A 23242-nucleotide genomic window follows, 5' to 3' on the forward strand; every position below is an offset into this window, starting at 1 on the left:
TACTTATTTATATTCTATATGCATTGTTTAACTTCATCAATGTGGAGTAGTTTGTGTGGATTCTACATGTAAAGTCTAATTTGAAAGCGTCGTGGAGTACGCTCAGATGCCAACAAAATGTGAAAACTTTGCATGGGGGTGAATACTTCTGCAAACCACTGTATATATGAAAAAAACAGAGAGAAGAAATGTGTAGGAGTGAAATTTGAAAAAAAAAGTGTTTTTCATACCTTCATCATCTGACATATCAAGGACCTCGTTCATTGTTTCAGGAACATTCATTTTATGCTTTTCTGTCACAGTCTGTTAAAACAAAAAATATATAAAACAGAAATTATGAATGGTTTTCTCCTCGAGCATCTTTCATATGCCCACCAGCTACATGGGTTGGACAAAAAAAAAATCAACATGGTGTGCCACCATGGCCAGGCAGTCTGCAAGTTTTTTGAAATAATTCTGGAGGAATATGTGACCATTCCTCGATGATTACAGCCTTCAGGGAATTTAGGGGCTGAAGTCGGTTTTCCAAATAGCGCATAGTAGAGTCATACCTTCTGAGACCGCTCCAATCACTTCTACAGTATTTGATAAAAAAAGTGAAAATGATGAAACTTCTATATTTTGCAGAATATGTCAGGGATTCTATTTACATACAAAGAACACATTTTTGCTCCCACTTTGTACATTGTGGAGGTGTTAGAGGTGTTTGTCTATCAGGTGGTTGGTATAGGAGACAGGACTATAAAAAGACAATTACACCCCTAGGTTGGTACTATATACTACTGGCATAGTATGTTTACTGATTTTAGATAATCCATTAAAACTAATATTTTTAGCCAATAAATGGTAATTTTCGTTTATTAGTCACTATCTCAAATGCACAGATATTCATTCTGTTTAATAATCCGTCTCAGAGTGCACCATGCATGCCATTTCTGCTCATGCTTATTTTTCTTGTACCTGCTCAGTCAAACAGCAAAATCTCAAACATGCCTGTGCAGTCAAGTGGCCCAATCAAAACATTTCTGCTCAATCACATGGGTCAATAATTGCTGCTTGATTATTGGGAGACTCAGACACTAATGTAAAGGCTACAATATGCATGCACTACTGTAGGGAGATCAAATCTGTGTTATTACAGTCTGTCAGATTAAGAATAACACAGTATTTTTGTTTTTTCATATCTGTGTCTTTGCAACAAAAAAAAAACTACATGAGATGAATTTCTACATTAGTAAAGGCTTTTTTTGCACAGTAATGGTCACAGTGCACCCAGCCCCTCACTACTGAAGGAACAGTGAAAGTGCTTCTTACCGTAGTGGTCAGTGTTTCTTCTGTTACCACCTTCAGTGTGTCCACCACAGAGATGTAGCCAAGTCTCCTGGCAATGGACAGTGCAGTGTTGCCATTCTGGAAACAATACAAGGATGTTACCAGATCAGCAATTTTTCCAAGACCAGGTCCAGCATCTTGAGATGACCCACATGGAACACGGATGTACCATACTGTATACAAAGTCTAGGGCCTTATTCTATCTACCTAATTGAGATTGCTTTGATATATTTTATTCAGCAATGTTTATAAGAATACTTAAGTATACTTTTGATATATTTGAAATGTATATATAATAATCATTAGGTCCCCATTAATAGACTTATTAAATAAACACTTTGATGATTTCCTATGTTTACTTAATTAAAATATTCCCATTTGTGTGTCTGTTCAAAGATCATATGACATAGTTTTTTTCTGAAAGGAAAGTCATTATTAAAAAAAAATATTAATAAGACAATAAGAAAATGTAAAATGTCAGTTTTTAATTTTATTTCAGTCGTTTGGTAACTTTATTTTATGGCTGACTACTGTATGTTGACTACTCAAGGTAAAAAGCGTACGCAGTCCAACCCATTCAGTACATATTCATCATACAGCACAATAATAATAATAAAAACAGCAAGATATTCAAAAAGAAACAATCCAAGCAGAATAGGTCCAGCTGGTTATTTATCTCTTTAATCCTTTAAATTTGGTTATTGAATGCCCTGGAATTAGACACAGACTCAACTCAATCAGCAGTAAACTGTAACTGTAAACAGTAGACAGCCCTGCATTTTTACGCTTCGTTGACTGAACTGTTTCAACCAAAAAAATGGCATGAATTCATCTCCTCCAGTAACTCACCACAGTCAGCTCATTAGGGGAAGCGCCATGTTGCAGCAGGATATTAATGATATGGGTGTGTCCTTGCTGGGCGGCTTGATGGAGGGGAGTGTACCCATTCTGCAGAAGAAATAAAACAAGTGAAAAATGTATTGGTTTTATTTTCTTTGTGTGTGAAATAAGTGCTTGTGAAAGATGAAGCCCCGATTGCAGCCAGGCATGGTGCCAGCAGCTTCCCCCTCACAGCTCTGCAAGCGAGAAAAACACAATTCAATCCTGCCCTGTACAGCCACTTGACATTCAATCCTGGGGCTCTCTCTTTCAAACCTGACAATTTTATAGAGAATCGTGCAGAATTTTGTGGTATACCAGCCGCCACTGGCATGTTGTGCTTGTCATAAATTCTCTCCTTTGACATCTAACTAATCGCTAATTCCAAAATGCAAAATATAAAATATTAAAATACCGATTTTTAGAACTACTGAAAGAAAATGAATAAATTCCATAACAAATGTTGCGATTAAAAGTCTGTTTACATTGTCTTCTAAAGCAAAGATTACAGAGGAGTAATAGATTGTAATGGCTTTGGTTTCTCTACTCGTACAGTATTGCAGTATTGCAGATTATGTCAGCTGTTGTCGCAGGCACAACACTCAGTCTTAAAGGCACAGATTTGCCTTGGATACAGTAGACTAATGTGCAATAGGCACAAAGAACAAACCAGATCCAGCTATTGAATTAGCCTGCTGTACCGTTTAGCCCTCCAATAACTTTATTGTTAAATCAATGTTGTAAGTGACTCTGCATATAATGCACAGTTCACAGCCTACCTCTGTAAAGCACTTTGTGACAGTGGTCCACTATGAAAGGTGCTATTTAAAAAAAAATATTATTATAATTATTATTATTATTGAAACAAGAAATGACGAGTACCTTGGTTTTGGCGTTGACTTTAGAGCGCTGTTGCAAAAGGAAGTTTACCATCTTCACATTCCCATAGTGACATGCGACATGTAATGGAGTGTAACACATCTAGATGTAGAGAATTGCAAATGCAGTTATTTTTTTATATTATACATCTGTTATCTTAAGAATCTACAGTACAGGGAAAAAAAAAAACTTCTATAATTCTGCTAAAAATATCAGTGGTTATCCTGCAATAATAATAGTAGGTTGATGAAATTCAGGGGGATTCCCCCCGTGCTGTAAAATACTATTAAAATGAAGGGTTGTCTTACAGGGCATAAATGATCAAATCAACCTCTTGATTGTTTCAATGTAAAAATGTAAAATGTAACAACTGTAAAGCCAAAGATCTGTTTTTTCTTATGCACAGGTAAAAAAAATTGCACTAAAATTAAGTAAATATAGGAATTTTAGCGCAAACCAGAACAGGAATGTGGCACACGACTTCATCATATGCTATTTTATTTATTATTATTTATTTATTTATTTATTTATTTATTTATTTATTTTATTTAGTCGTTGCCAATTATTTTTTATTATTTTCTCCCCAATTTGAAATGGCCAATTATTTTTAGGTTCAGCTCAGACTCAGGAGGGCGAAGACGAACACACGCTGTCCTCCGAAGCGTGTGCCGTCAGCCGACTGCTTTTTTTCACACTGCGGACTCACCATGCAGCCACCCAAGAGCTACAGCGTCGGAGGACAACGCAGCTCTCGGGCAGCTTACAGGCAAGCCCGCAGGCGCACGGTCAGACTACAGGGGTCGCTGGTGCGCAGTGAGCCGAGGATACCCTGGCCGACCTAACCCTCCCTCCCCCCGGGCGGCGCTCGGCCAATTGAGTGCCGCCCCCTGGAAGCTCCCGTCCTCGGTCGGCAAAGGAATAGCCTGGACTCGAACTCGCAATGTCCAGACTATAGGGCACATCCTGCACTCCACGTGGAGTGCTATTACTGGATGCGCCACTCGGGAGCCATATGCTATTTTAAAAGTACAAACGGTCACCTAGGCATTGTGAAAAACCAGTTAAAGCTAGTACCTTTGTCTGCGGATTGACTGTTGCCCCTTGGTTGACAAGAACCTCTGCAACATTTACTCTGTCTTCTTGAGCAGCTAAATGGAGAGGCGTCAAACCACTCTGAAAGGAGCAAAATCCACAAGTTTGGTTATTTGATGTAATGTTAAACAACACACACACACACACACAAGCATATCATTGATCACTCAGCTCCCAAAATGATACAATACTTTAACTTGAAGGATTCATATATAATATTGTACCAGAACATGTATATTTTATTAACTTAAAAAAAAAGAATTGTCTTGGATATGGACCCACCTGCCAGCTGAGAATCTACTGTCCCCCCCTTCACATTTGCTATCTTATCCATCTTTACTAATTCTTTTCATTTACATAACAAAGGAGAATGAGTCACACAAGTGATTTTCACAAAACGTGTGTGCTACATTTCTTTTTTTAATTATTTGTAATATAAGTTTGTAAACAATAACATTCATAGATAATCTTCATAAGCACATAACAATTCGGAATATCATATTACTTTCTAGACAGAATTTAAGGGAATTTAACTCTATACACAAATCATTGAAATAAAAAGAGTGAAGAAAAAAAATGTAGGTGTTTCTACTGTCGACACACTGAATATACAGTACTGTACATTGAATCCAAAATACAAAAATACTGCTGGGGGCAGATAAAACTCCTTAGTTTATAGATACATATGTTTTGTTTCATAATAATGTACGCACCTTGTTGCCAAGATTGACATTGGCATTCCTGGCAAGCAGCAAAGAGACCATGTCCACATTCCCTTCCTGTGCTGCCAGGTGTACAGGGCTGATGCCTTGCCGGGTAACTGCATTTGTATCAGCCCCATATTCCAGCAGGGTTGTGGCGATATCCATTTGATTCTTTTTGGCAGCAATATGCAATGGAGTGTAGCCATTCTGAGTGTGCACACACAAAAAACAACAAGGTTAGTATCATAGATTTTTACTGCCTTAGAAATAGTTATTCCTAGCTAACATATTTCAGAATCCCTCTAAACTGATCAATACCATCAGTTCAGTTGTTATGAAGATTATGAAGATTTGGAACAAATGTATATAATTTACAGGTCTTGCAAAACACTGTAGCAAAGATTCTTGAGCCTTGGTTTGCATCTATCCACCGTCGATTACCTAAGTAGCTTCAGTTTTTTGGTCCTCCTAGGTTTTATGATGTTTGGCATCATTTTGAACAGGTCTTATTTCAATTTCTCAAATATTGTGTGTTTTTTTGTAACTTTTTTGACTATGAGACCAGAAGGTCCTGTTCAGTTCTAGTTGCTTGCCATAGGCACATGTTATGCTGGCTGGATCAGCCAAAGTGTCTTTGTAGCATATTAGTATGCGCCATCACCATCTGGTGCTCTGCAGTGTATTGCCAGACAAGCAAAGGGAAACTTGATCATTAGATGGCACAGGCTCCTACTTGATGTTTGGCTAATGTTACATATATGGTATCTATGGCTGGCAACTGAAACTGAAACGGAAACGCTGCTCCTGAACTCAGGATTCTTTCCTGCCTAGCAGTCCACTTTGAAGGATAATAGAAGAAACCAGGAAACTGTACATCAGTTAGTACATCATTTTATAATCAAAATACAGATGCCCTTTTCATATATGGAAATATAGGACTGGGCCCACGTCTTTGATCAGGTTTGAGAATATAAAACAAGTAGTGTAAAGCCCGCCGCACACAGCCCGACTCAAGCCGTCCCGACTCATCTCATCTCAACTGGTCGTACAGAGTCTGGATGAATCGTATCAGTGTGCGTGCCCTTAAAACCAAGATTATGCAGATTTCAGTCAGGATGTCTTCAGATTTGAAGATTGAACATGTTGAATCTTTTTCAGACGTAGTTTCGTTCAAATGTGATCATTTGCCGACCAAGACTGACTGAGACCGATTAGTTATAAGGGTGTCAATCAATGGTGAAGCAGGTTTAAGTGACGTAGCTTGTCATGTAACTTGTCATACAAGATGGCGGAATATTGACAGCTTTAGTTCCACAGGTAAAAATACATTAATCTTGAATTGCTCCGAGTGTCTCAAATTCAAAAATACCAGATATGTGCACATTTGAATAGTTTTTTTTGGCGTTTACTAATCAAAAGTAAATGATCAATGTACCTTTTTATTATCAATCTACTGGCAGCCTACATTTTCTTACTGTGCTAAAACAGAAGTAACCGGTGTGTCGATCTCCAATAGGTCACAAATCACAAGCCCCAAGATCCACATGCTGAGAAAAAAAATGCCAAAGTCAAATAAAAATCAACAGGTTGGATTTTATTTACCGCAGGCTAAAGTGTAGTAGACAAACTATACAAAAAGTCAAACACTGTCTGAAACGTTTGCACGGTGTAAATGGTCAATGGCTAAATTAATAGGCTAAGCGCTTCTCTTGGTTGCCTCGCGGTGCTGTCTCCACCGTCTAATCAGCATACGATGCCATGCATAATATAAGGGTCGCTATGTTGGGCTAAGTTAATACAAAAATGTGTACAGGGCAGTATTAATTACATTTGCATATATAGTAATCACCAGTATCTAGTTGTAGTCAGTGATTCAGTCTTAGCAGTGTGCGACACCCAGTCGGGAAAAACTCAATTGTGACATCAAACCAAAACTGAGCACAACTGATCACAGAATCTGTGCAAACTCAGATGAGATGAGTCGGGACGGCTTGAGTCGGGCTGTGTGCGGTGGATTTAACAGAATAAAAACCTGAATGCACTGCTTTGAGAAGCCAAGCATTTGAATGAGATGCTGGGTGGTAAAGTATTATGAAATATATACAGGTATGTCTTTATCCTTTACCACGGACAGATACATTTGTTAAATGAAAGATGCAAAGGCCTAGTCTTCGAGCAGTCCTGCCACATTGATTCATATATTTGAATAATGAACTAAACATTCATTGATTTCCTGCTTCTAAAAATCAGATTTATTTTCTGTTTTTACTGGAAAAGCAATTTGTTATTCGCACTAAAGTACATACTGGCTTTCTTTTTTTTGCTTGCCAAAATAAATTACACATTTTACCATCAAGGCTGTGTTTCTTTTAATGGACAGATTTCACTTTGCTTTTAAAGTCATTAATCTCAGATATTGGAAATCTTTTCTAGTAGCACAGCAGCTCTACATCAATGTAGTACGTTTTTGAGGAGCTTCACAAGTATACAACAGGGTCAGATTTATTATGTTTTTTCTACTAACAACTAAGTTTTTGTACCATATTTGAATACTCATTCATATGGATAAACATTTAGCCATGTTACAGTAGAGCAAAACACCACCATGACTGAGTATTTAAATATTTCTCAAAGCAGTTTTTTTTTCATACTCCTGTATGCACTATTTCAATTAATATGCATTAGAAAAATAGAAATCCAAACTGAAAATACATTCACCATGCTCCACAGCAGAATGACTCAGGCCATAGCTTGACATCCAGCAGCAATGCCATAAACTAAAGATTTATTTGTTTTCCAAAACAGTTACATGAACACATTGGCTGATAGATACAATTTTGAAATGCAGCAAAAAAAAAAGCATTAGATTTGGAAATGTCTTAAAGGATCAATTTCCAACTTCTGCTGACCGAAGGACCAGCCAAATAGTGATTTCACAGCCTGGAATGAGTCCTGTGCTAACAGCATGTCACCAGCCCGTTTCATATCAGCTAAGTAATTGCTTGACACGGGGAAACGAAGGCAGTAACTAGGTCACTTTAGGATAACTAGGAGCCCGTTACAGGCACAAGAATGTGAAACAGCTCTGTAGCTTTTTTTTAAAAAAAAATTGGACTGTCAGTAAAACAGAGAACTGTCAATGGCTGCAGGCTACCCAAAATGATCTGAGCTGCTTTTAAACCTGCAGAGAATTTCAGAATTTGCATGTAGTACTGTTTCTGTACAGCCTTTTCCTGTGCCCTCATTGGTGTCTCTCTACAGGCTGTGCATAAGATCAGTATACAGTAATTATATCAATGTGTGTTGGGACAAATATGGACATTTCATGTCTGGATTATATATATATATATATATATATATATATATATATATATATATATATATATATATATATATATAATGTATTTTTGTGCTGTTATATAGAGTATATTGTAGTTCAATTTGGTTAAAAGTTTACTCTTTCAAGTCTTGAGTAATTTTTTATTCACCCTGTGGCAGTGTGGCACGTGTGTATGTGTTGGGGAATATTGGGTTGGAGTTAGGTTTCTCCCGGTCAAAACACGTGGGAATGTGGCTGGAGCCGTGAATTGAATAAATGATTAAAATATTAATTAAGGCTCCAGCCACAGGTGTATACATAGGGTGATCACGGGTGTTAGAGAGAATGGTTAAGGTAAATGTTGGTGAAGGTGAAGGTCTGTGTGCTGTATTTATGTCCGTGTTTATTGACGTGTTGTGAGTTTTTGTAGAACCTTTTGTTTTGGCCCTTGTGCCTTTTTATTTTGTTAATGTGTTTTGTCTAGTGTTTGTCCGTGTTATTTTTGTTTATCTTGTTATTAATGAGTGTATTAGTGTTTAAACCTACAACTTCCTTGTGTCTGAGTCTCCTTCCTGGTGGAAACAGCTTGCCAGTGATGCTGTCCTGTCACATAGCCCTTACATCTTTATAAATATATTTAATTTAACTAGCCCCGTATGTTTGCACAATGTGTCCTGTAATACCTGTCAGAATCTTTTTTTTCTAGTTAAAGTTATGTAATGGGATATATATATATATTAAAAAATGAATATACAGAATTTAGGATTTGAATACTTATGTATGTTCATTTCCTGGTGAACACAGATACTTTTGTCTGTACCAATTTTACTATTCAAATATGTATCCCATATCTAATGTTTAATACCACAACGTGCAGACATTCACTGCCACCCGTTTCATGTATTTGCATGTGTTTCTATGGACAGCAGGAACTGAAGATTTTAATTAAATTGAAACACCTGCTACAAAGCTGTCAATAGAGTGTAGGGCCTCCACCATGGGCAGCCATTGCGACCCTGATCTAAGGGGTACCGTATATATAAGCATTCCTCAATGATTACAACCTGGAATTCCTTCAGGGGCAGACATTTTACTTTACTCTTTGTGTTTTGTAATAATGTAGGTGTTTCTAGATTTTTGTTCAACCTCGTTGTCAATTTTCCAATTTCAGTACACTGAATTACTTAAAATCACTCATAAAAACAACAGACATGCCTAAGAACTGTTAAAAAAAAAAAAAAAAAGCCAAACACTTCTGTATAAAAATTTAAAAAAGCAAACACGACAAATACAAAAGAGAAATCACTCCAATTCTGGTTGCCTGGACACGGCAAAATCAGTCAAAAGCAACATGAGCAAATATTGATGCGTCTTATAAAGAACCCCATGCACTGAGAATGTGAATTGGAACAGTAGCTGCCGAATTTAAGCCTTGCTGCCACAGACTAGCAAATAAACACCAAAATCACTTACTGTATAGTGGTACCGAACATCATTCAGTCAGTCTCCATAACCAGTTTTCAATAACTGTTCAATCGTGCAATACAAGTTTCAGGGCTATATTAGTAATGGAAAATACTGTATACTGCCACAAGGCGGCAAAAAGCATTAAAGTGATTACAGCTAACACAATAATTGCACACCCATTAGCTGTGTAGGAGGCTGTGTGGTCCAGTGGTTAAAGAAAAGGGCTTGTAACCAGGAGGTCCCCGGTTCAAATCCCACCTCAACCACTGACTCATTGTGTGACCCTGAGCAAGTCACTTAACCTCCTTGTGCTCCGTCTTTCGGGTGAGACGTAATTGTAAGTGACACTGCAGCTGATGCATAGTTCACACACCCTAGTCTCTGTAAGTTGCCTTGGATAAAGGCGTCTGCTAAATAAAAATTAGCTATATAGGTAGCATTATTGCTACATTAAAGTAAACATGCATTTTTATTTAAAAACTACATTAGATTAAAGAAAGGTCTCCATTCCCATGACTTTCTCTAAGGAAATCTGTAACACTTGCTCGTCCTAGATCATTTCACAGTGTTTTCTGGGTCAAATAATGCTACTGGCTGAAAGCATGTCAGTCAATAGGGCAAAGTAATGACAGGAATGAAGTCTATAAAGATGAACTGAGCAAGGCAGTGCAACACTATTTAAAAGCATAGCTTATAAATTGAGATTTATTCGCCTAGTGTAGTGCCAAATATCATATTTGTAAATAACAATGTTTACTATAAAGTGTTTCTTTCAAAACTGCAAGTTTGGGACCTACATAGCAAATGGAAGCACACAATAGGGAAGATTTATGGAATAACTTTGTTAGCGACAATCACTTAATGCAGAAAGCTGGAGCTTTTGTTTATACAGTTGAACTACAATAGTCTGTAGAAATCTATTGATATTAAAACACATCAGTTGGAACAATGTATATTACCACTATGTTTCAAAAACATGAATGTGTTATAGCAGATGGCACCATGCCAAAACACCAAATCAATGCAGGCACAATGGGGGCACAATGCTGATTCTAGTTTAGCACATTGTTCTACTCAGTATGTAGTACCTTTGCTGCTGCGTGTGGGGAGGCTCCCTGGTCCAGGAGAAGAAGTGCCACTTTCTGGTTATCGTAGTGCGCTGCTACATGCAGTGGAGTTAAACCACTCTAAAATACATGCATACAGACCTCGTTAGTAGACAGAAAACATGAGACAAATACAAAAGTAGTGATAGTGTGTTACATCAGCTTCTTTAGCATTTATCTTCTAACATTTTCACAAAGTGGCTGAAATAAAATAGAATACCTTATACAAGTCTAAAATCTTTAAAACATTACGATGTCATCCAATCCATAACCTGCGGTTTCACAGACTAATCTTGGAATATCTTTGTAATTGATATCTTTGTGCTTACCTCTTGACTACAGAGCTTGCTCTTTAGTTGAACAGTAAGTCGTTCGTCTTTGAACCGCATGGTTTGCAGTTTGTGTCCAGCCCTTTGAATTCAATGGAGAGGCAAAGGCTGGACGCAAACTGCAAACCATACGGTTCAAAGACGAACAACTTACTATTCAACTAAAGAGCAAGCTTTGTATTTGAGAGGTAAGCATGAGTCTTATGCTGATGTCAGAATTAGTAACTCATCAGCCACTAGGAGGAGATATATTACACCTTGCTAAAGGGAATATTAATTTGTCCAAGATTAGTGCTAAATCAAGGTCTGTTGATCAAGCTGTACCTATCATAGGTGAATACCAACAAATCAAACAAAACAATATCATTTTCATGTCAAAAATAGCTAGATATGTTGTTTCTGGTTGTCCGTGTGTGATGACTGCACAATAAATGTCAAAAAGATGCTTCTCTCACACAATGCTTCCACTTTTGAAATTGGGATATATTCCTTTAAGAGGGGGCGTGGGGGCAGACTCAACCGCTTGAAACAAGAACCGCACTGTAGCTCCACCCCAATTGGGTGAGGGGAGCCAGTGAGTAACAGCTGACACAGTTGTAGGTCAGACTGTTGTCTTATAAAATGGGAGAAGCCTTCTCAATGCATTCAAAGCAAGCCCCAATGTTTTTCCATAACGGCAGTGCTGGGTGCAAAAACCCCACAGTAAATATAAAACCCCACAAAAATACTGTTATAGTATTTATGAAGCCTTTGTAAAGGCTCTTACTGTGTACAGTTAGCTCCATAGTGTCTACTTAGTGATTGGATTATTGTTTAGAGCTGCACAGTCTGTTTCCCAGGAAATTAAAGGGATGCTGTTCTGATCAGGCACCAGACTTTCCAGGGTAATTTGTTTTGGTTTTCAACTGGAGTATGAGTGATTAGAAGCTTGGGGACCAATTAAAAAGTTGCTTCATAGTACCAGTACTATGAAGCAACATGATTCTGGAAAATGGGAGACATCTCAAGTGATTACTATTCTCAAAACTCGACTAGGTTTTAAAACGGCCCTGTCATTTTATCTGACTATAAAAAGAGTCAGTTAGCTTTTTAAGAAAAACAGGGAGCCTGGGTTCCATTACAACTTATGATATATTCTTTCAGCAGCTCATCACATCGCTCCCATATGTGTGGAGCAGTGGTTAGGGCTCTGGACCAGACCAGAGGGTCGTGGGTTCAATCCCAGGTGGTGGGGACACTGCTGCTGAACCCTTGAGCAAGGTACTTTACCTAGATTGCTCCAGTAAAAACCCAAATGTATAAATGGGTAATTGTATGTAAAAATAATGTGACATCTTGTAACAATTGTAAGTCACCCTGGATAAGGGCATCTACTACGAAATAAATAATAATAATAAATACATAATACAGTGCCTTGCGAAAGTATTCGGCCCCCTTGAACTTTGCGACCTTTTGCCACATTTCAGGCTTCAAAACATAAAGATATGAAACTGAAATTTTTTGTGAAGAATCAACAACAAGTGGGACACAATCATGAAGTGGAACAAAATTTATTGGATATTTCAAACTTTTTTAACAAATAAAAAACTGAAAAATTGGGCGTGCAAAATTATTCAGCCCCTTTACTTTCAGTGCAGCAAACTCTCTCCAGAAGTTCAGTGAGGATCTCTGAATGATCCAATGTTGACCTAAATGACTAATGATGATAAATAGAATCCACCTGTGTGTAATCAAGTCTCCGTATAAATGCACCTGCACTGTGATAGTCTCAGAGGTCAGTTTAAAGCGCAGAGAGCATCATGAAGAACAAGGAACACACCAGGCAGGTCCGAGATACTGTTGTGGAGAAGTTTAAAGCCGGATTTGGATACAAAAAGATTTCCCAAGCTTTAAACATCCCAAGGAGCACTGTGCAAGCGATAATATTGAAATGGAAGGAGTATCAGACCACTGCAAATCTACCAAGACCTGGCCGTCCCTCTAAACTTTCAGCTCATACAAGGAGAAGACTGATCAGAGATGCAGCCAAGAGGCCCATGATCACTCTGGATGAACTGCAGAGATCTACAGCTGAGGTGGGAGACTCTGTCCATAGGACAACAATCAGTCGTATACTGCACAAATCTGGCCTTTATGGAAGAGTGGCAAGAAGAAAGCCATTTCTTAAAGATATCCATAAAAAGTGTTGTTTACAGTTTGCCACAAGCCACCTGGGAGACACACCAAACATGTGGAAGAAGGTGCTCTGGTCAGATGAAACCAAAATTGAACTTTTTGGCAACAATGCAAAACGTTATGTTTGGCGTAAAAGCAACACAGCTCATCACCCTGAACACACCATCCCCACTGTCAAACATGGTGGTGGCAGCATCATGGTTTGGGCCTGCTTTTCTTCAGCAGGGACAGGGAAGATGGTTAAAATTGATGGGAAGATGGATGGAGCCAAATACAGGACCATTCTGGAAGAAAACCTGATGGACTCTGCAAAAGACCTGAGACTGGGACGGAGATTTGTCTTCCAACAAGACAATGATCCAAAACATAAAGCAAAATCTACAATGGAATGGTTCACAAATAAACATATCCAGGTGTTAGAATGGCCAAGTCAAAGTCCAGACCTGAATCCAATCGAGAATCTGTGGAAAGAACTGAAAACTGCTGTTCACAAATGCTCTCCATCCAACCTCACTGAGCTCGAGCTGTTTTGCAAGGAGGAATGGGCAAAAATTTCAGTCTCTCGATGTGCAAAACTGATAGAGACATACCCCAAGCGACTTACAGCTGTAATCGCAGCAAAAGGTGGCGCTACAAAGTATTAACTTAAGGGGGCTGAATAATTTTGCACGCCCAATTTTTCAGTTTTTTATTTGTTAAAAAAGTTTGAAATATCCAATAAATTTCGTTCCACTTCATGATTGTGTCCCACTTGTTGTTGATTCTTCACAAAAAATTACAGTTTCATATCTTTATGTTTGAAGCCTGAAATGTGGCAAAAGGTCGCAAAGTTCAAGGGGGCCGAATACTTTCGCAAGGCACTGTATGTCTGCTATATGGCCCTCCCTGTAGTTTGAAAATACCATTAGGATACCACCACTATAATATCAGTATCAGACAAGACACAAATTGCAGTGCTTCTGACACAGCAGCACACTGTACTATAGGTGTATTGGATTTATACAATTGTGACACCATTGGTATGTCAAAATGTGAAAATGTTACCACTGTGGTACCAATATCATTGTAGCAGTCGTTGTTTGGGGTTTTGTCTTCTACTTTTTTAAACAGTCTCCTGTTTCAGATTCCTGCAGACAACACTGTGTCATTAACAATTTCATCTTCCAGGCACCTACCTTCCCTGCTGCATCAGGAGACGCAGCTTTTTGAAGTAGAAGGTTGGCAACTTCAATTTTCCCGTATTTTGCTGCCACATGTAAAGGAGTAAATCCTTTCTGTTGATAGAGAGAGAATAAAAACATTCACTGCTCCTGTTCATTGCTGAAGGGGACTTCTGTCATGGGAAGCTATTTGATTCAGGTCCCCAAAAAGCTTTCTGAATGACAAGACTTAAATTTAAAAAAAACGAAGCATAGGAGAATTATATCCCCGCTGTTGCTGTAGTGTAAACCAAGAGATTGCTCTGTTTTTTAAGAAATACTAAAAGAAACTTCAAATGACAGTTTCAACAAAAAGTATTTTTCTTTTTAAGTCAAAACGTTTCTTGTTGAATTCCTTAAATTAATTTTAGTATTCCTAAATTGAATGTTTTATAGTTATGGATGAAACATCCAGGCATAGCTCAGATAGCTAATGTTTGGCTAACCTACTTGTTCTTGTGTTTATCTACCCAGTTACTGATTTGACATGCCAGTTGCTCAAACTGACTAACAGACTTGATTCCTGGTTATAAGCTCTTAAAGCAATACGATGTGCAAGGCTTATTCACTGTTCCAGGGTCGACATGTGTTCTGTGCTGGACACGACTAGCTTGTTAGTGCACAAAGAGGTGCCTTTTATAAGTGCAGGTACCAGGAAATGTATGGAAATTAGGGACCCGAAGCCCAATACAGTACTGGCATTTTCTACTACTGTGTTTATACAGGTTAAGCAGTACACACACTGTAACTAAGCAGTAACATGTTGAAAAGTGTCCTTTGTGTGTGCCTCTGCTTTCACAGGTGCATATATTGAGTAGGGTTTTTATCTACTATCCAGATTTGTACCTCCAAGAGACATTACATTTGTGAATTTGTCAAAGTTCCATCTTACTGATGTCACCCGATGTCTTATTTTTCACGTTGTGACGGGTAGAGTGTCTTTTATTATATGTATGTTTAAGCTGTCAGAACCGATCAGCCTTGCTGTGCACACTCCTCTCACCCAGACCGCAAATTACTAAAAATTACTATAAGAGGCACCCTACACCCAACATATTAAAGTATGTGAATGCCACTCACCTTTGTGTTGACAGCCAGGGAGGCTCCCTGCTCCAGCAGGACCGAGGCCACGTCTTCATGCCCCTCTCGGGCGGCCAGGTGCAGTGGAGTGTAACCCGAAGTCGTGGAAGCGTCAGGAGATGCTCCATGGTGTAACAACTGCTGAACAATATCAGCCTTTCCTAGACGAGCAGAGATGTGCAGTGGAGTCTGGTCATCCTGTTACATTAGCAAGAAAGACAGGCAGTAAGCAAATGTGCAGTCAACTGAAAAACTAAAATCAAAACCAAAGAATTCATTAGTATCTTGTTGGTTACCCTGCTAGTTTATACAAAACAGTATAGGGTTATACAGCTTGTTTACTTCCTTCTTTCTTATTATCAGCAACTTTATTGTTATGTATATCTTAGACAATCACTAATCCAATTGTGATGAAACCTGCTTAGGGCATGGTTTTATAATTATTTACTGAGATTATGTTATTATTTTATTTTTTTTAAATCCCATTCATTTTAAAAAGGAAACATACTAATCGAAATGTGAAGGAGCATTCTGCTACTTTATTCGTTCATTTGGAAATCTAGAATGTCCACCATGACACAATTTCTTTAAAAAAAAAAAAATAAACTACATATCTTGATTACACTACTTTTAACTCTGCTACTCTCCTTGCTGTGTTAGAAGCAGTACAGAGTAGATGACACTTGGTAGAACTTGGTATTAATCTTACGGTTCCTTCCTAACAGTTCTAATGTTTCTTAGAAAAAAAAACTACAAAGCAATGAAAGTAAACTCACCTTAGCCTTCGCCTCTACCTGAGCTCCTTTCTTCACAAGGTATTTAACAACCTCAGCTTGTCCTGCCCTGGCAGCCATGTGGAGTGCTGTTTCTCCTCTCTGCAACACAAAATACAAAGTTTAGGGAAAGATACGTGCTACAAGACAGCACTCCAAGGCGGAGCGTGTTTTTCCATTGCTCATTCACATATATTCCAAGCGAGGCTTTCTTCTGCCTTGCTGTACAGTAGCTGCTGAACTGAAAAGGCAGTCGTAAACATTTACTACAGGCCGGTTAACAACATGTTGCTACGGTAAGAAAAATGTAGAATAAGCTGGGAACCATTAAAAAAAAAATACTTTGAAACCTTTACAAACCCTTGTATAAAATACTTTTATATTACTGGTTTTCTATGTAGCTTGTCATGAAAACAGTTTATGTAGTTAAATGGGTGGATTTAAAACCTTAAGCTTAAAAACGAGAAATGTATGTGGGTTTGAGTATAGGTTCAAATGGTTGGGTGGAAAGTGGCCTCCAGACAGTAATTTGAGCTGTCTTACCTATCAGTTACTGAATATGGTTTTACATTCACCAAATTAAATTGTATTGTGATGTTTGCCAAGACATCAATTAAACAATGTAAACACATGTCCTTTAAAAACATTTCATTACTGTAGCAACATGCAAGTTCTGTAATTGTTTATCGACTCAAATTTCCATTTTGAAGCGGGTGAAGTCAAGCACGAAGTTTGATGGAAGTACTGTACTAGGCCTCTCCATTCACTTCCTGTGTTACAAGTAATAAGCCCCCATCTGACGCCACACAATTTTACTATGCAGCATGGGACGTGAGTAAAGGCTTAGGTGTGGTCCAATTATCTGTAACAAAAGAAGTAAACTTACATGGTTGTGGGTCTGAGTCAAAGTGAAAATAAAGTCAGACAAAACATCCACAACAAATTGTGGTAATGTTATGCTGACAAAGTCAAAACATATTTGAATCTCCACACTACACACAGAAGCTACAGGCACAACACTCACCACGTTGGTTGCATTTGGAGATGCTCCGTGGTGTGTTAACTGTGCCACAATATTTTCATGTCCCATAAAGGCAGCAACATGAATTGGTGTTAGCCCTGACTGCAAAAGTACAAAACAAAGGACAGATTAGCTTTCTGCATTTGACAGTATGAAGTTATTATGTTTACATTAAATATTAAACAACATATCAGGGTATTATTATAAAGAAGAAAATCTAACGAAAAAGCCAAACTACAACTGATACTTGATTTACTCTGAATCCTTTTATAAGCCTTATGTATTGTAGATTTATATTGCACATCTGTATGACAAACAATATAAATATGCTTGCGAATGACACGTAATACATCACAGGAGAGTAGCCTTGACTGTGACATTTTACCAAATCACTGGATGTCCAATTACATTAAATTCCTATCAGTAACAGGATTCACACTGTGTTCAGTCACATATATTACACGTGGTATTTAAGATCTTAACATCAACAGTAAAAAAGGGTATTCAATTATTATTTCCACATACCTCAGTAACAGCTTGGATCGATGCTCCATGCTTCAGCAAAAGTTCCATCACTTTAACACGGTTCTTCTTGCAGGCGATATGAAGTGGTGTGAAACCATTCTAAAAATAAGGCAAGCAATAATCTTTAGCCCTTTTGGCACAGCAGACACTGCAATGTTCCAGTTATGTGTTTACCAGTTAAGATAAGTAAACTACCATGTGTGTAATTAATACCTTTTGCTTATTTTATCTGAAGCTGTATGCAATCCACTGTTATTCTATTTCTGTTTTTTAATGTATTTTTTTTTATTAAAATCTGATGACACACCCACTCGGTACTAAAGTGCATGGCTGCATACTCACTGTCTCGTGCTAATTCAGAAATTGTGATTAACTCTTCAGGTACTACAATGCTTTAAAGTTGCATGTGCTCAATTTGTACTCATAATTGTACTTCCCTAGTATACTATCGTACTTTACATTGTCAAATGTAGTTGACAGCCCAGTTTGTTTACATTCCCGAAAGTAGTTAAGGCTGTAGCAATACAAGCTTCCTCCTTCCTTGAAACATCACACTATGGACCACGTTCACAAAGCATCTTCCACCAACTTTTCATTTTTTTTTTTTTTTTATTGAAGAGAATCAACTAACAAGAAACAATTAGTGTGTGTGTGTGTGTGTGTGTGTGTGTGTGTGTGTGTAGGAGCTCGTAATTTAACCTCATGAGTTATTTGAAATAAGTTTGATCCATTCCTGGTTTTACTATGAGCTTGTTACACTGTGGCTTATCAGGGTCACTTTAAAAAGTGCAATGGGGGAAACTGAACTGCAATAGTTATTTCCATCCCTGCTTTTTAACATCAACTTATTTTATGTTGTTAACTTCATAATGGGCACTGGGGCAAATGTTTTGTGAATATGGACCTTTGTCTCTCAAGATTGTTAGCCAACTTGCTGCAATTTGCAGTAGCAGTAAGCTCTGTTACAAAAACACTGATGAAGACATTAGCTGAAATGTTTGTCTCCTTGATTCTTAGTGGTTACAGATCACGCTTTGTAATACCTTAGAAAGCAAAATGTAAAAGAAATGCAAAAGGGGAATTTATATTTTTAAATGTACTGTTATACTGAAAACATTTACCAGAAAACTGAGGTATTAAAGTTGGCTTATAATGGAATAACTTTCCTAGCTATATATTAAAAAAAAGAAGAAAAAAAAAAACTATTGACAAAAGAGTAGACCTTTAAATACACAGCAATGTGGGTTTTTTTCTATATAATATTAGTTATTATTTTGGTTAAAAACAGACGATGTTAGAAGCAGCCAGTTTAAAAAAATGAGAACAGTGTGCAGTCTGCGTAAGTCACCTTATACATTAAGTTAGACTTCAACCGCTCTTAGCAGTTAGGGTTTCTAAGGAAAAAGGGCTATTTTTAGTATGCGAATAATGAAAATAACTGTAGCTATCCACTCTCAATACCTGTAGAAAGTGGCTCAGACTAAGATGGTAATTGACTTCACACTCTACTCACCAGTGCTTTGGCATTAGGGTTGGCCTTTTTGTCTAAGAGGACCTTGGCAACTTTGTAGTGACCACAGTGTGCGGCAACATGCAGTGCTGTCAAGTAGTCGTTCGTGACGTCATCAACAGGCACATCATGCTGAAGCAGAAGTTGAACGCAGTTGAGATGATCCCCTTGTGTCGCCATGTGTAGTGGAGACAGCCCGTTCTGTGAACAAAGTGATTATACATTTACACAGCTACATTAGACGAGCATTCACTAGTCTAAAGCCGGTTTCTCGCAAAGTTTTCCTGGAAACAGTGCATTTCTATTATACATTACCCTTTGGAAAACCCTGACAGTAGCATTACCAGCAATGGCAACACAATATTGCATATTGCACAGTGGTCCTAATACGGTAGCACACTGACAGCAATAACAAATGCATTGGCTCATACAGTCGTCATTAAATGTAAATTTGACCACTGTGGTAGGTTGTACTGATTGCTCTGCCAGTGTATTGCCAGAGGGATGAAAAATAAAATAAAAAAACAACAATTAATTAAATCCTGTAATGTGATGCAATTGAGCTTGGTAATGGAAGCGACATCCCTAAATGATGAGGGTTGAGAAGTATTTAAAGGCTATGGAACTGATTTAAATGGGGTTTGCCAATCTACAGCTATATCATGAGTTGTAACTTATCAATATCATGTTAAAGTGTTCCTACTACTACAAACACCCCTTCTACTGTAAGCCAAGACTGAAATAGCACAAAAAGGGTAAGTTGGAGATAGGTCTCCAGTATCAAATGATAAAAGTATTGAGTAATTCTATTAGTCCAATGTCACAGAAAGGAATAATTGCTCAATGCAGAAAGGAATTTCTGGTAACCACTGATGGCCATTGCACTATCAATGAGGGTATATTCACTCACACCCACTCTCTATGTACTTGCTGGTATACCTTTGTTTTGGATAGAATGGGGGCCCCACGATCAAGCAGCATTTCTACAACTTGTTCATGGCCACTTCGTGCTCCACAGTGTAAGGGGGTCAGTCCGTCCTGTTGGAGAATATAAACAGTTGAAGTGCTGGCTTTCCAAAAAAAACAACACAATGTTTAGAATTAAAACTGGGGACAGAACAACGCTATTTTCCAATTTGTATTCTCTTCAAAACTGAAAAGCAGAGCAGTTTTCGAAGAAATTGTTCCCCCTTTTAGGTGTTATTGTTTAACTTTGATCCTGATGGTGCTCTTTATTTCCCTTATTGTTAATGCATCTCTTTTTTATGAGAATTCAATTATCTTAAAGTACCATCTGAACTAATGAGTGTCTATGTGAGATTTGCGTCACCAGACAACAACCCATTTCCGTTAATAATTACTTGAGTGCTTAGCAGTGCCAGAAGCAGTGAAAGCATGCCCTGTAGAAATGTGCATTCCCTATCTGTTTTATTTTAGCTCAGTAAACCATCAGAAGTGTTTTTAATATAACTGCTTGCTGTTGCTTAACAACTAAAAACAAAAAGTAAACTGAGCCATCTGGTGTATAAATTAACACGCCAATTTGTTGCTGGTTAAGAATATATTTTTTATCAAGCTATTGCGCAGCGTACAGAGTTAAGCTGCTTAAAAAAGGCACAGTCATGCAATTATTTTTTCATTTTCTCTGACACTGCCCTAGTAAGAAAAAGCACTCCTAGTGTGAGAAAAACTGTAGGAGCAATGCCATAGTGAGGTCACACCAGCCTGTACCTGTCTGAGCTTTCCACACGAAGCTTTTAAATGTAAATCAGAATATGGATGGGAGATTTCCTGTAACCTGATTGGTCAATCAGGCGGGTTTAAACCACGATTAAGCCCGCCCGAATGTTAGTATTCAAACTTTGTTTATTCACCGTTCCAAACCAATCCGCCTGAAAAAAAAAAAAAACGTCCCGCAGAACTGTATTCGCTTCTGATATTATTTACCTTTTCCTGCTTGATGTAAGAAAATCTCTGTTCTTATTGTGCACACACTCTGAACGCCGTCTGTCAGTGTCTACTTCCTAGCTGTCCTTACTGTATCGATTTAAATTTAGAATAGCAAATAAAGTTTTTTGGAAACAAATGGATGCAGCCTGACATTCAATAACTTTATTTCATCACCAGCAACACAGAAACGGTACCTGTTCTCAGACAGCACTTCGAATAAACTTTATGAGCACAACAAACAGCACGATTACCAATAACACATTAAAAAAAATAGTCTAATAGTAAATACTGATATCTGGCTGCACAAATATGCACTCAAATCCTATTTTTTTTTAAAGTTATCGATAACAAACACTTTACAAAACAAGGTACGAACAGCTGCATGTAAGTAGAATATTAAATACGGTACTGCATTAAGTTGTTATTTACAACTGGAAGTAGCCGACACCGCCCACCGCTTGGATTAAACCAAAGAGCCTGAAAGACCGCTGATGTTTTTTAAGAAAACTGCATTACTCATGGAATACTGAGGCAAATGCTTAACAACCAAAACTAGTTCTTCATAAAATCAAGATAAAACTATTAGAAAAACTTAATTTTTAAATTTTGTTTAAAGTATCCATATTGTAACTGCACGAGGCAGGCATTATCACACGATTAAGCCCGCTCCTTCGGGGTCAAATGCTTAAATCTGTTTGGATCAAATTTTTACCTCAGCCAGGCTACAGGCGAAAAACACCATCCATTTGATGAGACGCCAAATTACACAGTTCAGAACAAACTAGTTATATCTTATTTTGCTAATTCCATAAACAATGCAGGTCTGATTTCTTACAGCACCTCTTTTAATTGGAAATGGATCCACATTGTCTATCCACACAAAAACAGCAACATGTAAATACCTTTAAACTGTTTGCGGTTTTACCTTTGTTCTGGCATCAATTTTGGATCCTCGCTCCAACAACAGCTTGAGCATGTTGCCATTGCCTCTCTTTGAAGCAACATGCAGAGGTGTGATGTCATTCTGTGAGTTCAAAGAGCAACAATGTCATGTCAGAACAGCTTTTATTTACCAGCCTGCATCTCTAAAACAAATGTAAAAAGTAAATGGGCTATATTTCCAAGTGATAATTTATTTTTCTGAAAGGAATAAAACTATTTTAATTAAGCCTAGAAATATCTGGCCTGTACTGATTTATCAAGAAGCAGCACATTTCTGTACAATGAAACTGACATTCCTTTATACATAACTTTGTTTTTTAAAAAGCACCACATTATTTTGGTAACTAGGGGCACTTTGGTCCAGCTTTTGTATAACCCAGTGTTAGCAGTGAAAATAAATAACGTTAATAAAATTGTTATGGTATGCTAGTCAGTGTTTATGACGTGGTTTTCATTCTCTTTTATTATATATGATTTTTAGATAATAAGTTATCAAGTGGTATAAACATTGCTTATTGGTTATGGTAGCTGGATTTGCCACCTGTCCCTGTTTTCCCTGCATCGTCCAGGTTTTGAGGAACATATCCCGGGATTTCAATATGCCTTCCCAGGACACTGTTTTTTAATATTATCCCTTTTTAATCTTATACTTCCACATGCACATAGATTACTACAGCAATCTACACTGCAATGCCAGCATCATAAGTGGAGATGCATAATAGATGCACAATATTAATTGGTGGTCAATACTATAATGGTGATATTATCAATGTTACCTATTGGATGACTATACGATTTCCAGAGAGCTTAAACGCTAAACTAAAAACGTTTTTGTACCTCAGAGGTAAACAACCCTAATGGTAGCACACTGATACAGTAAAACCCTAAATGTATTGCATGGACACAGGGAATGAAGGATGTGTCTATAACTCTGAAACTAATGATTTAATGTATGCATAC

General features: G+C 37.7%; 1 protein-coding gene across 40 annotated transcripts in view; it reads right to left on the bottom strand.

Moving 5' to 3' along the window:
• LOC117415415 (ankyrin-3-like) overlaps window positions 1-23242 on the bottom strand; it is a 271787-nt gene that overhangs the window by 64510 nt on the left and 184035 nt on the right. For all 40 annotated transcript variants that reach the window (XM_059026461.1, XM_059026472.1, XM_059026457.1 and 37 more), the window contains 15 exons: window positions 22266-22364; window positions 20330-20428; window positions 19394-19591; window positions 17881-17979; window positions 17359-17457; window positions 16338-16436; window positions 15562-15759; window positions 14458-14556; window positions 10761-10859; window positions 4896-5093; window positions 4165-4263; window positions 3094-3192; window positions 2182-2280; window positions 1315-1410; window positions 231-303 (listed from right to left, as the gene is read on the bottom strand). In XM_059026461.1, coding sequence (XP_058882444.1) covers window positions 231-303; window positions 1315-1410; window positions 2182-2280; window positions 3094-3192; window positions 4165-4263; window positions 4896-5093; window positions 10761-10859; window positions 14458-14556; window positions 15562-15759; window positions 16338-16436; window positions 17359-17457; window positions 17881-17979; window positions 19394-19591; window positions 20330-20428; window positions 22266-22364 — 1753 coding nt within the window. The remainder of the gene's footprint in view (window positions 1-230; window positions 304-1314; window positions 1411-2181; window positions 2281-3093; window positions 3193-4164; window positions 4264-4895; window positions 5094-10760; window positions 10860-14457; window positions 14557-15561; window positions 15760-16337; window positions 16437-17358; window positions 17458-17880; window positions 17980-19393; window positions 19592-20329; window positions 20429-22265; window positions 22365-23242) is intronic.

The sequence above is a fragment of the Acipenser ruthenus genome, chromosome 7 (genome assembly GCF_902713425.1).
Source record: "Acipenser ruthenus chromosome 7, fAciRut3.2 maternal haplotype, whole genome shotgun sequence".
Classification (NCBI taxonomy): domain Eukaryota; kingdom Metazoa; phylum Chordata; class Actinopteri; order Acipenseriformes; family Acipenseridae; genus Acipenser; species Acipenser ruthenus.